This window comes from Gymnoscopelus microlampas (assembly GCF_963454915.1).
Source record: "Gymnoscopelus microlampas genome assembly, chromosome: 21".
NCBI classification, from domain to species: Eukaryota; Metazoa; Chordata; class Actinopteri; order Myctophiformes; family Myctophidae; genus Gymnoscopelus; species Gymnoscopelus microlampas.
Window position 1 is genome coordinate 10,039,514 of NC_139958.1, and position 18,165 is coordinate 10,057,678.

General features: G+C 40.2%; 1 protein-coding gene across 1 annotated transcript; it reads left to right on the plus strand.

Moving 5' to 3' along the window:
- Positions 1 to 12,308: 12,308 nt before the first annotated feature.
- LOC311037791 (CD209 antigen-like protein C) lies at positions 12,309 to 16,850 on the plus strand (the record flags this gene model as incomplete). The annotated part of the gene is made up of 6 exons (XM_084047081.1): positions 12,309 to 12,546; positions 12,875 to 12,979; positions 14,194 to 14,265; positions 14,875 to 15,017; positions 15,227 to 15,336; positions 15,438 to 16,850. 6 exons carry the CDS (start codon positions 12,309 to 12,311, stop codon positions 15,562 to 15,564), a joined length of 795 nt encoding a protein of 264 aa, XP_083903207.1. The 3' UTR covers positions 15,565 to 16,850.
- Positions 16,851 to 18,165: the final 1,315 nt, after the last annotated feature.

An 18,165-nucleotide genomic window follows, 5' to 3' on the forward strand; every position in this document is an offset into this window, starting at 1 on the left:
ACGTTAGCCGTTCGTTGATGCTTCATACCCATATGAGGCAAACTGCCGTGCTCTTTTGTTTGTTTTTGGAACACAGTTCTTATATGACACGATATTAAACTCATCTATGGGAATTCAGAATGGGCGGGGGAAAAAACATGCTAGGATGCATGACTTACGTCAGACTTCGGTGCTCTATACTATCCTTCATTAAAAAAAAATCCCAAACATATCTTCAAAAATTATGACTTTTTACTAAAATAACCTTGTTTCTTTTTTTTTTTACAGTGTTGTGTCCACAATGCAACACTGATGGAATACATCAACCATTGGTCATTGTTCTATAGTTGACATGACAAATGACTCACCGGGCAAACAGCAGGCTGGTCAATGGTTAAACCATGGAACAATGTCAATGAAGGGAGTGTGTGTGTGTGTGTGTGTGTGTGTGTGTGTGTGTGTGTGTGTGTGTGTGTGTGTGTGTGTGTGTGTGTGTGTGTGTGTGTGTGTGTGTGTGTGTGTGTGTGTGTGTGTGTGTGTGTGTGTGTGTGTGGGTGGGTGGGTGGGTGGGTGGGTGGGTGGGTGGGTGTGTGTGTGTGTGTGTGCGCGCGTGCGTGCGTGCGTGCGTGCGTGCGCGCGCGCCTGTATTGCTACTGTATGCGTGTCAGGGCCAAATGTCCCCACAAACCTTCCCTGTTTCATCTCTGTACTGATAACCGGTGGTGGAAGAAGTACTCACATATTTTACTTAAGTAAAAGTAGCAATACCACAATATAAAAATACTCTGTTACAAGTAAAAGGCACGTGTTCAAAATGTTACTTGAGTAAAAGTACAAAAGTATTGGCATCAAAACATACTTAATGTACCAAAAGTAAAAGTGCTAAAATGTTTGAAAATAGCCGATCTATAAGCTCACAACGCGTCGCATTGCGACGCGTTGTGAGCTTATAGATCGGCTATTTTCAAATAGCCTATGAATAGGGCTAAAGTGGTTAATGTATGTGTTACAATGTGATCATTTATATCTGCAAAGTAACTAGTAACTAAAGTTTTCAAATAATTCTAGTGGAGTAAAAGTACATTATTTGCCTCTGAGATGTAGTGGAGTAGAAGTAAAAGTACTGCAAACTGGAAATACTCCAGTAAAGTAAAAAAACAACAACCTAGTACAGTACTTGAATAAATGTACTTAGTTACTTTCCACCATTGCTGATCTCTGCTAACACACCATGATGCTGTTGTCAACACGGACTCTATTTACCAGTTTGTCTTCCATGAAGTGGTCCGCACCTTTAACTCTGAGCTTAGAGCAGTGGTTCTCAACCTTTTCAGGCCTCGCACCCCCAAAATTAATTTGAACCCCCCCCCCACCCTGACCAGCACTTACATTTTGTTCGAAACTCAGTTCCACAGACAATTATTGTGAAAATAGCAGATCGACAAGCTTCACAACGCCTCACGTTGCGAGGCGTTGTGAGCTTGTAGATCGGCTATTTTCGGCCTCTTTCTTATATTATTTGACAATTTGGCCAATGTTTGACCAGTTCTTATAGTATAGTTTATTGCCTCCTTCTTATATTACTTGACAATTTGGCCAATGTTTTTTATAGGAGGTTGTTGATTACTTTTGTTCTTTTCTTCCTTTTTGTTTGAGGTATTGGAAAGGTCCTTAAAATGCCACTTCACTGTCATCTGGGGACCCCACAAAATCATGTGGGGACCCCCCTGGGTTCAGAACCACTGGCTTGGAGGAGGCTTTCATGACCAAAGTCATTAAATACCAGCCGCCCCTAAATACCATATCAGAGCTAAGTTATATAGTGTAGGTGCAATCTACTTGTTTTTTTGTTTTTTTGCAGCCTAGGACATGTCCATAGATTGGGAGGCTTCAGTGGTGGAAGAAGTATTAGAAGTACTTAGCAATACCACAATATAAAAATACTCTGTTAAAAGTAAAAGGCCTTGTGCACAAAATGTTACTTAGTACAATATTTGCCTCTGAGATGTAGTGGAGTAGAAGTAAAAGTATAGACAATTGGAAATTGTACTTCAAATTTGTACTTAAGTACAGTACTTGAGTAAATTTACTTACTTACTTTACACCACTGCTTCCGACAACTTGGGATGGCCAAAACAGCAGCTAAACGGCTTGCAAACATTCGGCGCCGTCTCTTCTCATTGTTGTCAAGGCGAAGATATTGTTATAATTATAGCCTGAGGGGTGTTTGTGTATTGTCCAGGATTTTGCTGACTGTATCTTTTACAGCACATCATTGTAATATTTGTGTCCCTGTACTTCTCATGTGTGGACATAAATAAATAATTAATGTGTGTGCGTGTGTGTGTGTGTGCGGTATCGTGCACAAAACAAACACATACTCACACATAAGCAAATACACACTGATCCGCTGACACACTTGTCCATCCACTTGTACACACCATCATGCTTACACAGAGACACACGCACACATGGCCACATACACACATGCAGGCATAGACCGACACTTTGTATCACTTTCTCATTGTTATGTTTCTTAGACCCTATTCATCACACTCACTCACGCACGCACGCACGCACGCACGCACGCACGCACGCACGCACGCACACACACACACACACACACACACACACACACACACACACACACACGCACACAACACAGCCTTTGTTTCAGGTGAGTCTGCAACAGTCAATGATTAAGCAGTCAAGCATCAGAAGGTGAACTGGCTTCTGGGTCGATGTTTATACTGGATGTTTGGAGAGGTATTGATCATCATTCAAACAGCTCATTTCCTTATCTACACATGATTAATACATAATGTCACTTAACAGGCTTAAAGTCCAACCGGCGGCTTAACATCTATACTCTCTATGAATCAGTGGTGTAAAGTAACAAGTACATGTACTCAAGTACTGTACAGTTTTGAGGTACTTTTACTTTACTAGAGTATTTCCAATTAATTATTAATCGATATTGTTTTTATAATCAATTAAATCAGTGGTTTTCAAGCAACCAGTGGTCCTTGAGGGGGTTCCAGGTGGTCCCCAGCTAAATGATGGAGAGTTGGAAACCAAATGGACCGTTATAGATCTATAACTCTTGAGAGCGTAAAATGAAACCGAATGGACCCGTAAGGGTCCATTCGGTTTCATTTTACGCTCTCAAGAGTTACATTATTGTTAAACATCTGCATTACTTAATTAAATAATCGTTATTTTGATCAACATGTGCCTGTTATCTGTCCTATGGTGCCAACATGCAATACAGCATGGAATTGTGGACACAATCTCATCCAACGACAACAAAATACTCTAAGTTTTGGGTCTGAGAGTGTAAATCTCATCAAACAGTGGTCCGTGGCTCAGATGGCCAATAAATAATGGACCTTGATATGAAAAGGGTTGAAAACCACTGCATATACATTACACAATGTAAACAAATGAACAGCACTCATCAACTATACTGTACTGAGTCCAGAAGGTCAAACCCTTGATTTAACATCATGGCTGGTGTATTTATGAAGCATTTAACAGACAGACAGGGTCCATACTATGATGGATCACAGACTTATATAATATATAATGTCACTTCTCTGTTTCTCTGTTCTTTGCTTTCTCTGTGTCTCTTGTCTGATTGTCTCTCTAATGAATGAGTTTGTTGTCCTGTGTGTGTGTGTGTGTGTGTGTGTGTGTGTGTGTGTGTGTGTGTGTGTGTGTGTGTGTGTGTGTGTGTGTGTGTGTGTGTGTGTGTGTGTGCGCGTGAGTGAGTGCACGTGAGACTGTGTGTACATGTGATTGATACTGGTCATCTCAAGTCACGAACATGAGGAAATTGATCATCCAGAGCGACTTCTGCAATCAGAGAAGACACCACCCAACCCCCGAGACCCCCCCCCCCTCTCTCTCTCTCTCTCTCTCTCTCTCACTCTTATGATCTGTTGACAATCATTTGTAGAAACAACATGAGAGAAGAGAAGAGAAGAGCAGTGGTGGAAAAAGTACTCAGATATTTTACTTAAGTAAAAGTATCAATACTGAAATATAGAAATACTCCGTCACAAGTAAAAGTCCGGAATTCAAAATTTAATTGAGTAAAAGCACAAAGGTATTGGTATCAAAATGTACTAATATGTTTGAAAATAGCAGATCTAAATGCGACGATGCGACACGTTGTGAACTTGTAGATCGGCTATTTACAAATAGCCCATGTATAAAATAGGGCTGAAGTGGTTAATGTATGTTTTATAATGTAATAATCTATACCTGCAAAATTGAAAATACTCCAGTAAAGTAAAAAATACCTCAAAATTGTACTTCCAGTACTTGAGTAAATGTACTTGGTTGCTTTACACCACAGAAGAGAAGAGAAGAGAAGAGAAGAGAAGAGAAGAGAAGAGAAGAGAAGAGAAGAGAAGAGAAGAGAAGAGAAGAGAAGAGAAGAGGTGATTGAAAAGTGTAGGAGGGGTGGGGCGGTGACATCAGAAGGACAGAGTGAGGGAGGGAGTATAAGGCAGGGAGAGAGAGAGAGAGAGAGAGAGAGAGAGATGAGTGATAGATAGGGGGAATGAGGGATAGAGGGAGGGGAGGTGGGGAGTATATAGGTTATAGAATCGAGGCCATCTCCCATCATGTAATACCTCCATTCATCTTCCTCTCCTCTCAAATGGAATGCGTTTGACCCCTCAGCCTTCGGCCACATCCAACCAGTGACCACATACAGTATACTAACTGCCTCATAGCCTGGAGCCGTGCTTCTCACAGTGGCGTCCAGGGACCCCTCGGGTTCCTGCAGGGGGTTCGAAATAGACCCTTATAGCAGTGGTTCTCAAACTTTTTCATGTCAAGGACCCCCAAAATGATATGTATTTGGCTGCGGCCCCCCATCTCAAAATATGTTGTTCCAGGGACCCCCAGAAGCAATGATTTGAGTTAAAAATGTTTGCTTAAAAATATATTCAAAGCTTTGCACAGATTTTCAAGATTTTTCAAAAATAGCAGATCTACAAGCTCATAGCGCGGCACTCGGTGCCGCGCTATGAGCTTGTAGATCTGCTATTTTTAGATCTGCTATTTTTCAAATTGTAAAAGTGGTTAAAATGTTTGTGATTGCTATATTAACACATTTTGCTGGGGACCCCCTGGAACCCCTCCAAGGACCCCTGACGGTCCCCGGACCCACCCTGGGCAAGACCTGGGATGTTGGTTGTCTAGGAAGTTGACAACCGGAAATGGTTGAATTTGGCAGAAGTACCGCCCAAGGAAATGACGTTGATGCTTTACAAATCTGTTAACATTCTCCGTGAATGAAACAAGTGTTGTGATTGGTCAAAAAAAAATGTTTCCGGGGGAAACGGAAATCCTGTCCACTCAGGACTTCCTAGACACTCGCTGCTTTAGGTCGTGACCAGGCTCTTCTCTTCGCAGATGAGTGAGGCTGGGACCGAGGTTACCCCGGACCCCACTTTGAGAACCAATGCCTTATAGGTCTGTAACTGAGAGTGTACAAAATGAAAAGTAAAAGGGTTCCATTTGTTCTCTCTCTGAGTTATAAGAGGTCCTTGAAATGAAGGAAAAGTTTCAGAAGCACTGGCCATGAGCACACGTTCACTGTACAACTCAAAGACACATAAAAACCAGTTGGTTTAGAAACCAGGATATAGCAACTTTTTCAAAAAACTCTCAGGATTTAGAACAGTGGTTCTCAAAAATAGCAGATAATACAAGTGTCATGCTGACAGATAACGTGCCCGGGACGTGAAGGGCCAACCTTTACTTTACTTTATAGAAGGCAGGCCTTGCCAGCCACCACTTTGATATTCTGAGTGTAAAGATAACAACTTCAGAATTCTCCCAGCGCTCATCTGAGAGCTGGTCTAAGCATGCTGCCTTGTTGTGGAGCGAATCGACCTCGCGAAATTATCAGGCTTGTATTTTGTTTTATATATCATTAATTTGCTGTTCTTTTATTCACATATTATAGAGGGAATCTCCCTTGTTTTCAATAAAAATGCCTTGCTCAGGTTAACGGTAATTTCTGTGTACTGTATGTCGTCTATAAACTGGACTTTAGGGTTTTATTGAACCATAGATTGACAGGACCACGGCACAACAGCCGGGCACTGAAAAGTGTGTGAGAGTGTCACGCTGACTGCTTATTCATTTGTATTATAGCTGGTTTTTCAGTCTCTATTCCTTTTGATTTTGTGTGCATGTTTGCTTTTCTTTATTATTTCATTTTGAGTTGCAGTTTTTGAAGCCAGTCTGTGGTAGCAGTTTCAGCTGTTCAGCATGGAGGACTCCTATTGGATAAGTGAGTGGAACAGGTGCAGGGCATGAGCTAATTAGGAAGGCTCTCCCTATTTAATAGCCACTGTTGCAGGGTGAGCCAGTTGTGTTCTGACCACGGAAAGGCACAGATCTACATGTAAGGACAGAAGAGGAAGGACCTGGACTCCAACTGGACCCCCCCACCCCCCATTGGAAAGGGAAGTACTGTGCACCAGACACTTTCTTCTGCTTTGATTGGATTTTAGACATTGGAACCCCTGGCATTTAATGACTCTGCATCTTACAGTTTTAAATGGCTTTTAACACTGGACTGCTCTGAAAGACCCCTTTCCCCATTTGGACATTGGATTTGGGGGTCCACGGACAAATACATATACTTTTTGGGGTCCTTGGCACGAAGATGTTACAGAACTACTGATTTAGAAGGCATTTGGTCACATGCATTTTAGATTTTTTTGGATATTCAAAAATAGCAGATCTACAAGCTCATAGCAGCAGCACCGAGTGCCTCGCTAGCAAATCTTTCAATATATATATTTTTAAAGCAAACATTTGTAACTTAAATCTTTGCCTCTGGGGGGTCCCTGGAAGAAAATATTTTGAGATGGGGGGTCCGCGGCCAAATACATATCATTTTGGGGGTCCTTGACATGAAAAAGTTTGAGAACCACTGATATAGCAACATATATATATATATTTTCTTTTAAGAAAACTGCTAGGATTTAGAAGACATTTTGTAGAATGGGCCTCAGGTCTTCATGGGTTAATGGGTTAAGGCACTTAACTCCTTCTTTGTTCTCATGGAGCGGCCGAGAGGCCTCCAGTAACTGGCCTGCAGGTGCTTATGTACCGTACTGACTCTATGAGGGTAAGGTTATTGTGGTGCTGAACAAAATGCCTCCTCAGCAAGCCTTCCCTGGGTAAAAATAAAGGCTCTGATAAATCACCTTCTTTCAAAATGGGGCAGTAAGAGGCAGTCTAACCCTCAAAAGATGTCCCTGCTCTCTTCCCCCCCCCCAAAAAAATAACATCAGAAGTGAGTTTTTTTTCTGGACAAACTGCAGTATTCACAGACAGTGGTGGAAAGTAACTAAGTACATTTACCCAAGTAGCCTACTGTACTTAAGTGCAATTTTGAGGTATTTGTACTTATACTTAGTATTTCCAATTTCCAATTATTTTATTTCTACTCCACTACATCTCGGATCCACATATTGTACTTTTACGCCACTGCAATTATTTGAAAACTTTAGTTACTACTTTGTAGATTTTGATTATTATTACAAAACATACATTAACCACTTCAGCCCTATATACATTTCGGCCATTTGAAAATAGCCGATCTACAAGCTCACAACGTAAGAGAGCATTGCTGATAGCTGATACACATCTCTCTGTAGATATCTCTCTTCTCCTCCTCCTCACTCTCTCCTCCTGATCCCCTCCCTCCCTCACAGAGCCAGTTCAGTGTCAGATGTCTTATCCAGATTGTACTCTTGTCCATCTGTTACAACTTAAACCCATAATTCTTCAGCTGACCGGTCGGGGTGTCCCCCATGGGTCTATACTTGGTTCCGTCCGTGTTTCCCCTCTTACATAATCATTGCATAATCTCTGCATTCCTATTTTTCAGCCAGAACAGAAAGTTCCTGCAGAAACTGTGTGGGCCAGCTGAAAGGTTTAGTAGAAAGTAACATTTGAGGGAATGATTTCTTCAAAAGTAGAAATATAATCAACTATTGAGTAGAAATCTAGGCAAGGATTGTACATTTACTCAAGTACTGTACTTAATTTTTTAGGTATTTTTTACTTTACTGGAGTATTTCCAATTTTTCAGTACTTTTACTTCTACTCCACTACATCTCAGAGGCAAATATTGCACTTTTACTCCACTACAATTACTTGAAAACTTTAGTTTCTAGTTACTTTGTAGATGTTTATTATTATTACAAAACATACATTAACCACTTCAGCCCTATATATATTTCGGCCATTTGAAAATAGCCGATCTACAAGCTCACAATGTGTCGCGATGTGACGCATTGTGAGCTTGTAGATCTGCTATTTTCTAAAGATGTGTATACATTTTCTACATTTGAAAACACACACACACACACACACACACACACACACACACACACATATTAAAGGCACTTTATGGACATATAAACATCAAGCAATTGGTGCACTTTGTGGGCTTCAGGGACTTTTGGGGATTTTACGGACGTTCATTTGAACTCATAATTGTTTTTATCGTTTTATGAACCCTATTGACCCTTTTATCTTCGATTGGCCATTTGTTTTATTTTATTTTATTTTACACACACAAATAATGTGTTTCCTTCAATGGTTCTTCAGCAGTTTGATCTTTGAGATGGTTGATAGGTTCCCAAGCCAAAGAACCACTTTTAATGCGTATTTTAGTTATTCTGTTTTGATGTGGGTTGTTTTATTGGCAATATTTGATATATGAAATTGCCTAAGAAAATTGTTAATAAAGGAAATCTGAATCATAAATCTAAAATCTATAAACTTGTGGGGATAAGAGGTTGTTGGAAAGAATGCTTTTAGATCTACAATTTATTTAATTTTAAAGAATTAAAATAAAAATAGAAAGGCAAATTTGCCCAGAATAGCCCAAAAGATGGTCTGGTCTGGCCTGGTCTGTGTGTGCACTAACCCACTGGTTCCCAAACTTTTTAGCTCAAGAGTAAGACCCAAAAGAGAAATTAGACATTTTGCCCAGGACCCAAATTAGTGAAAATAGCAGATGCCAGCTTGTGGATCTGCTATTTTCACTACTTCTTAAACATTTTTTTATAGAAATTATTAGATTTTATTTATGAAAAACGTTTGAAACATTTTTAAATTGGTATTTAGATTTTGTGAATGTGTTTTTGTTGACACTTTTTAAAATATAATAAATAATGTATATTTTTTTAATGTAGGAAACAAAAAAGGGGGTATTTACTCATGTTTGGGTCCGCGACCCAAACATGGGTCCCGACTCCCGACCCACTGATTGGGAAACAGTACACTAACCAACCGGTTGAGCCACCGAGCACCATGTCATTGGCCTCTCTCGCCGTCACACTGATTTGTCTGACAACAGCGAGCAGGTGAGAGATGCCCAGGTGTCAAAACCAGGGGGAACATGAGAGTTATGGCAGAGAGCCTGGAGATGAAGGTCAGACCATACTGTATGCTGACACACTGTCCAAGGTGAGTACAACAGCTCTACAGCTTAGTGGTGGGACCATGGAAATGTTCACTGGATAGAGTCTGGAGATGATGCTCCATTCATTAAACAAACTAATCCAGTGCTTCTCAAACTTTGTGACGTGTTGTGGGCTTGTAGATCAGCTATTTTATAGCTGATGTATATAGAATTCCAGTGGTTAAAAATATGTTTCTATATTAACTAATTTAGCTGCATGGGACCCCCTGGAACCCCCTCAGGGACCCCCAAGGGTCCCACTGCAGGGTCCCACTGTTTTTATCTAAATTGAAAGACTCAAATGCTGTAACAGGTTTGCTGCAGCCTTGCATGTTAACATTAAGCACATTTAAGCGCTTTGTTATTATAGCTAAGCCACCAGAAAGATCATGAAGCAAGTCTGGGTCATCCAACTCTGCCACTGGTTTCCCTTCCTCATTCATAAATAGTCAGATTTCCGCACTTGATTGAAATAAATAAATAACAACACAATAACAGCGTGGCTCTGCATCGGGGATTTCATTTAGCCTGTGTATTACGTGTGTCATCTATGACATCTATTTATGTACACTACTTCATATCTGGGAAACTTCTTTGGCCTACTGGCAGCGTGCACAAGTTAGCTGGCGCTGATTGGTCCAGCGGTTTGTGAGATTAGCCCCGGTATGACACACACACACACACACACACACACACACACACACACACACACACACACACACACACGATTCTGACCACTATGAAGCTGGAGAAAACTGTGGTTCACTGTTTCTGATGATGTAACTGAAGCTATAGTAGTCTTCAGTGTGCTGTATTGTTCTACCAGTAGGGTTGGGGAGGAGGAACTCTTGTAACCTGTTACCTTAACGTCCTTAAATCACTGTGACCACAGGGCATGGTGTGCAGACAGACAGCGCGGCCTTGAGGCTCATAAGCTGCACTCAATCGAGCCGCTAGGCGAGCGAGTGCCCGGGGCGAGCGGACCGAGGGCCGGGCGCGTCAACAAGCACGATGCCGTCAGAGTTGACAAGTCGTGATGGATGGAATAGTTTGATCATGTGAACCAAAACCAGCGCTCCTTGACCCCCCAAACCCCAAAAAAACATCTCCACACATGCACATGTGTGCGTGCACGTGCGTGCATGTGTAAGACAATGCTGTTCTCTCTCTCACTACTACACTGTATGATGTCACACAGACAGGATCATGTGTACACACGCGTGTCTTTGTGTGTGCATGGATGTGATTTATGTGTGTGTTTGCACAGTGCAAGCATGTGTGTTTGCAAGTGTGTGTACATGCATGCATTGTGTCCCGTATGTCTGCATGCCTGTGTGTCCATGCATTGTGTGTGTGTGCGCGCACACGCGTATGTGTGTATACATACATGCGTGTGTGTGCATGTGTGTGCTTACACAGTATGTTTGACAGACATGCCATGTCTTAAAACCTATCTGCCCTTTTTCTTATGTGTGTGTGTGTGTGGGTGTTCCAGCATGTTTGTGTGTGTGCTGTCATGTGTGTACACTATTATGTTTGACAGACTATACCATGTTGTGTGCGTGTGCGTGCGCGCGTGTGTGTGTGTGCGTGTGCGTGCGCGCGTGTGTGTGTGTGCGTGTCGGGGGAGTCGAGGGACTGATGGCAGTGTAAAGGTCAGTGTTGAAATGCCAGCGGTCATTACAGCCAGTGTTGCCATGTCTGCTTATTATAAGCGACTTTGGGCTTGTTTTTCTGTAAAGTTGCTTGTAAATATTGGTAGTTGCTGGTTGCAGTTTTTTTGGGCTTGTTTCTATAAGGTGTAGTTGCTTATTTGGACTTGCTTCCTAATGTTGTTTAAACCAGTGGTTTTCAAACATTTTCATGTCAAGGAAAACACCCAAAATGAATGTCTTTGTCCACGGACCCCCATCTGAAAATAGGGGACCCCCATACAAGATCTTTGTTAAATTATTAAAAAAAATATTCCACATTTTTTTCAATATTTTGTTTGAAAATAGCAGATCTACAAGCTCTCAACGCGTTGCGTTGTGTAGATCGGCTATTTTAAAATAGCTGATTTATGTGGCCACACTGCTTCTTTTGGGCTTGTTTTCATACACCTGGTGTTGCTTATTTCTCTCGCAAAATCTGGCAATACTGATTACAGCCACTGTAGAAGAGACTGCAGCTCCCAGGGACACAGAGTGAGCGCTCCCATTATAAGCAGTGGTTCTCAAAGTGGGGTCCGGGGACCCCCAGGGGTCCTTGATGGGGTTCCCCAACCAAATGAGTTAATATAGCATAAAAATCAGTTGAACCACTTTAAACCTATGTATATACATTGGCTATTTAAAAAATAGCCATTCTAAAAACGCTTCAGAGCTTGTAGATCGGCAATTTCCAAAATATGAAAATGTTGGAATATTTTTGACATATTTTAAAAACACAACATTATCCGTCTCTTTATCTGTTCATGTAGTTACATTCATTTACAAACAAGACTAAGATTTATATACAGCAATATATATATAATTATATACCAAACAAGTTAATTTTAAACATATAGACTACTACCAAAGTCAACAAAAAATAAATGCATTCAGTTTTGTTTCAAAATAGCGGTGACACTTTGTTGTTAAAAATGATAAGCAGAAGTATGATGTTTAACACGGCAGTATGTGGTCACCGCCTTTCCTACCCACACACAGGAAACATACACACACTTCCTGTCTTTAGTACTCTGCCAGCAATAAGAGCAGCATTTTGCAGTGGTTGATTTACATATTTCACTTCCCTATAACCAGTAGAGACATGTAGCTATTGTTCTTATCAATGTAAGATGGCTTCTGATATTTATGCCATGCCAGACATGACCAAGAAGGTGAGAAAGAGAGATGGAGACAGACAACACAGAGATGGAGACAGTGGACAGAGAGATGATGGGGAGGACAGTGAGGACAGTGGACAGTTAGAGGAGAGGGGAGAGAAGGAGGAGAGAGAGGTGGACATCTACGAGAGCGTGGACCTTCGACCTCAGCAGGTCACCACGGTGAACCCAGCAGGAAGACACACTCAGGGTACGTTTAAAAATGTTACAAATCGTGGTAAAGCTGCTTTCTTGGTTTCAATGTGAAAATAAATGTTATCTTATATTTAAAAAATGGCACAAAACGTAATAAGCAAACATGGATTGGATTATCCGAGCTTCGTGAGACATAGTGTTTTGATCGTCACTGCTAGAATTTCAGGCCGCAAAGCGGTCAGAAATATATATTAGTAAATGACATCTCTTTGGTCATTCCTGCAGCAGCTTTAAAAAAAAGGATTTCATGTAGATTCCCTTACAGCATATATTGCCCAGTTCAGTATCATTCCTTTCCCACTGGCTGTGTTTTCCTGTTTCAGGACATCAGACTTCAACGGTCAGAAGGTGTTTCATTGTGGTGTCAGTGTGTCTGGGGGTGTTGAGTCTCATGTTGCTGACTGTCCTCATTGTCATCACCCTGCAATGTGAGTATTACATGTAATATCATTACTGTACGACATCACTATACTGTACCACATCACATCTGTAGAGTTTAACGTTTGATAGTGTGTGTGCACTAGTATAATTATTCGTGTTGGGATCTATTCACATACACACACTACAGAGAATTCATTCACGTTTATTTTTACTCAAAGCTTCTTTTGAGCCCACCATGAATGAAATAAACTACAGTGTTTGTTATTTTTGTCATTTGCAGATCATTCAGCCAACAACCAGTTAAAATCACTGACTGAAGAGAATGACAAGTTGCAAAGTCAAGTGAAGCAGCTCATTGCAGGTGGGAGATGTTACATATTTGATTAAATAGTGCTGTAAACGACTCATTATTGCCATTATTAGTACCAGGGATATCATGATAATAGAATGTCAAATGTTATATTTTAATCTATACATAAAATTGCAGTGTTGTTAAATTAAAATCCTGATAAACATGGACAAACCTACAACCAGAACACTCAATGACTCAACTGTCAAAGTCTCTGAGTTCTTTATGGACAAAATAAAGACATCATTTTAAAAAAAACTCCTCAGAGCGCAGATCCCCGCCAGGCCAGGTTGCCTACCCAGGGCCCGCACAATTTGGAAGGCAGTCATAGCCAGTTGGAATAGAATCTGCAGAATCTGACTGATTAGAGATCTTCATCGCATGACTCCAGAGATAATAATATGCAATATTGTGTCACGGTTTGCAGAATGACTGAACCCAAATACAGAAGCCACAAGCAGAATAGTTTCAATTTACATATTTATTAAAGCAGTAGTTAAAGCTTACAGCCAAACGTAGTAGAACAAGCAGTAACAGGAAGTGCAAACCTTTCAGAAGCACAAATCAACGAAAACGAAAGTCCAAGGCAGATCACAGGAACAAAGTATGTACTGACAATGAGTGTGTGCAATGAGTCCAGTTTTATAGGGAGCAGGTTATATTAGTGCTATAGGCTATAGTAATTATAACAAATTATGTATTCTTTGGCTGCAGGCGCTACTTTGAACACATATTCTCTCCAAAGGTTAGGTTATTGATGCACTAGTATAATTATTCGTGTTGGGATCTATTCACATACACACACTACAGAGAATTCATTCACGTTTATTTTTACTCAAAGCTTCTTTTGAGCTCACCATGAATGAAATAAACTACAGTGTTTGTTATTTTTGTCATTTGCAGATCATTCAGCCAACAACCAGTTAAAATCACTGACTGAAGAGAATGACAAGTTGCAAAGTCAAGTGAAGCAGCTCATTGCAGGTGAGAGATGTTACATATTTAATTAAATATTACTGTAAACGATTCATTATTGCCATTATTATTACCAGGGATATCATGATAATAGAATGTCAAATGTTATATTTTAATCTATACATAAAGATTACAATATGTTAAATTAAAATCCTGATAAACATGGACAAACCTACAACCAGAACACTCAATGACTCAACTTTACTTACTTACTTTGAACACATATTCTCTCCAAAGGTTAGGTTATTGATGTTTATTTACATGGCAAATCCAAGATGGTGGACGAACAAGTGTGTGTGTGTGTGTGTGTGTGTGTGTGTGTGTGTGTGTGTGTGTGTGTGTGTGTGTGTGTGTGTGTGTGTGTGTGTGTGTGTGTGTGTGTGTGTGTGTGTGTGTGTGTGTGTGTTCAACAAGTTCAATCCATGAATTAATCACAGTTTAAAGCAATCCTTAAAATTAAGAGGTGCAATTAAAATAAATCCTAGATCAGCAAACCCTTGATTAGCCCTAAACTATGATTATTTAATCATTGTTTGTAGAACCGAGCCTAAATGTAATAGAATTGTTTATCAATGCATTGAAATCAGTCCATCAGTAAAATATCTGTTAAACATTAAGGAAAGCCCTGTCCATGTGGATGGGAGAAGTTTGGAGACAGATGTTTCAACAGATCAACTGAAAGTAAAACTTGGAGGGAAAGCAGAGAAGAGTGTAAGACGAAAGGAGCAGATATTGTCGTCATTAACAGTAAAGATGAACAGGTTAGTGTTGTGTGTGTGTGTGTGTGTGTGTGTGTGTGTGTGTGTGTGTGTGTGTGTGTGTGTGTGTGTGTGTGTGTGTGTGTGTGTGTGTGTGTGTGTGTGTGTGTGAGTATGAATGCATCATGCACATACATGTGATGTGTAGTTAAAACCTGAATTCATTAGATTATATAGAGTTAATTGTGGTTCAATCATGGACACATTGTTAGGAATTCATCAGAGGACTGGGTGCACAGTTTGAACACTCTTGGATTGGACTGAAAAAAAAGACACATGATGGAACATGGACGTGGGTGGATGGAACACCACTGACAACACAGTGAGATATTAATGAGTTATTCTATAGTAATTCTATCAAAGTTCCTGTATGAGCGACTGAGTGGATGTGAGTAACAATACATGATGTTGTTAACTGTGTAGGTACTGGGACAGTGGAGAACCTGATAACTACGCAAACTGTGCTGCATACAAGCACAGTAAAGGAAAATGGACTAATACGTATTGCACAAATAGACAACCGTGGATCTGTGAGTTGCTGATGTGGTAGATGTTTCTACCAACTACCCTCTACACCTCTTCTACCATCTGTTAATGATGCTGCAGCTTAATGTTCTGCCTTTCAAAGATAAACAGTAATTAGGAGTTAACTCATTCACTGCCAGACTTATTTCTGTCTGCGTTTGCCCACTGCCAGCCATTTTCTTTTTTTTTACCTTTTCAACTGGTCACAGAAAATGTATATCCATTATGATCGCTCATCCGACCGTTTGTAAACACAAACGGTATCAGTGTACGTTGCCCAGAGAAAAAACTATCCAACCGTGACCGCCCCTTGCCTTGTAACAGCATGTTGAAAATAGCATGTCTCACGAAATGCAGGGCAAAAAAGTCAACTCAAGATACAGCTGTTTTCAGGAAAAGCTAAACAGGAATTGGACGGAGGCGGAAATCTTCTGATGACGTGATCTCCGGATCCGTGTGAGTAGAGAATGAAAATGGTCACTCGGGTGATAGAGAGCAGCGCCTCGCACCCCCCCGGGGGTAGCCTATCATTTTAATAGGGTATTTATTTTGGACCATTATCCAAACAGCATCTTGCAAGACTATTTGTATATTAATACTAAGCTGGAGAATTCACTAAGTAGTTGAACATGTTGGGATATGTCACTCCTCCATTTAGTTGGGTTATTTCCCCAACTTACATTCAGGACGGCCTACCGTCGGAGCTCTGCGGTAGGTAGAAAATTAATATAAGCCTATGAGATGTTCAAAATATAGACATGACAAATTACGCTCTTCAAAGTTGACGCTCGGCGCTCGTAAAGACAGTGATGTCACTGAAATGCGACTTCTTGTCTGTCTGCCGTCTCCCCTATGCTGTGTTAACATTATGGGTAACCCATTCAAGTGGCAAATTAAATGTGAAACACATCAACTATCGAGAAAACAAGAAGATATGTTGATAAAGACACTCTATACGTTTGGTAACATATTTTTATTCAACTCTATATCGTCTCCAGTTCATGTAGGATCATTTTTAAAGTAGGTGTCTCAATTTTGGGCGTGAATTTTGTAGTCCCAGTGTGTCTATAGAAACTACAGGCTTTCTCTTCCTGTAAGCTAGCATGCTGAAATAGAAAACAATAGAAGATTGTTCTTACTGTAATACAAAATAAAAAGTAAGGGGCTGTGTCCACACAGAAAGTGTCTTATGAGCAGAGGAGGACTTTGTCTCCTCATAGCTGTGTCTGCGGTGCCAGCTCAAAAGACACTTTCTGAGGACACCGTCCTTAAAAGTTTAAAATCTTCAAAAATGACCACACCTGCCTACCGATGATGTCACTGGTAGGCAGAGTGAGTGGTGTCAGAAATGGTGTCATCTTATAATGAGCACTGTGATGTAAGCTAATAGAATTAATGATGGATTTAGCTGCCAATGTGCAAGTATTGACAGTGATATTGACAAATACAGTGGGTATTTGGCATTATCACACTGGTTAGGTAGCAGGAGGCTGAAATCAAGTTAAGTCTAGTAGGCCTAAGCATGACAGTTTGATTGATGCTGGGATATTATGTAACCATAACAACCACCAATGTATGTGAATCAATAAATGAAATAATAATAGTTTTGGTGAAAATTTTTGCCTTTATTAAATGTCACGCTCACCAAAACATTTCACTGATATTCCATAAATATGTGACTGGGCAGTCAAAGTTTATTAAGTTGACTTCACAATAGTCTAACAAGTCTATTGACCTATATGGAAAAGTACTGCAGGTATACCAATAATGCTCTGTACATATTTAAATGATGTATTCTCAATATGCATGTTTTGTGTTCATTTTGCTTATTATGCTTATGTGCTATTATTATACAAAATAAACATTTCAATAAATCATTCAAAAACAATTAGTTATGGTAGTATTCATTTTTCATTATTATCCTGCTTTCTTTTTTTCTTTTCTTTCTTTTTATTATGCATTGTGTGTTGAGACATTTAATAATGTTGCAACTATTTGTTTTTTGGGGTTTTTATGTGGATCCCAGGAAGACTAACTGGTTGCTATGGCACCAGCTAATGGGGATCCTTAATAAAGTCAATCAATCAATCAATCAAATCCACTACAACAGCAGATCTTCTTAAACATATTAAATAAAAAGGACTAATACCTGCTCTCCCTGTGCAGGTATTACATTTTTCCTGAAAGGACAAATGAAGTGCTACATTTACAATAACACTATAGTGTTTATAAATCATTATATCAAAGTAAACATTGTATTTAGAACAATACAAACATGATATCAAAGCAGTATATAATAGTCCGATAGAAGCAGGCAGTGTAATGGAGACAGGAAGTAGATGTTTCCTGAGTGAGAGAGACGCTACTGACGATACTAACACGCCATAGAGTTAAAAATAAGTAACACGCACGCACGCTCATGCTCATTAGATCTCTACATTCATTCTTAATGCACATCTACAGCAGTTCAGTTGAGATCATAGAGTTAAAAATATGGTAGAGATTGGTAGGGCCAGACACGTGCTGCTACGTGATTGGTTAAATGTGTGTTGGTATCGTTTCCTGTTTGACATAAAGTGGCCAGAAGACAGCAGCTCAGTGGCAGTGGTGGAGAAAGTACTCAAAT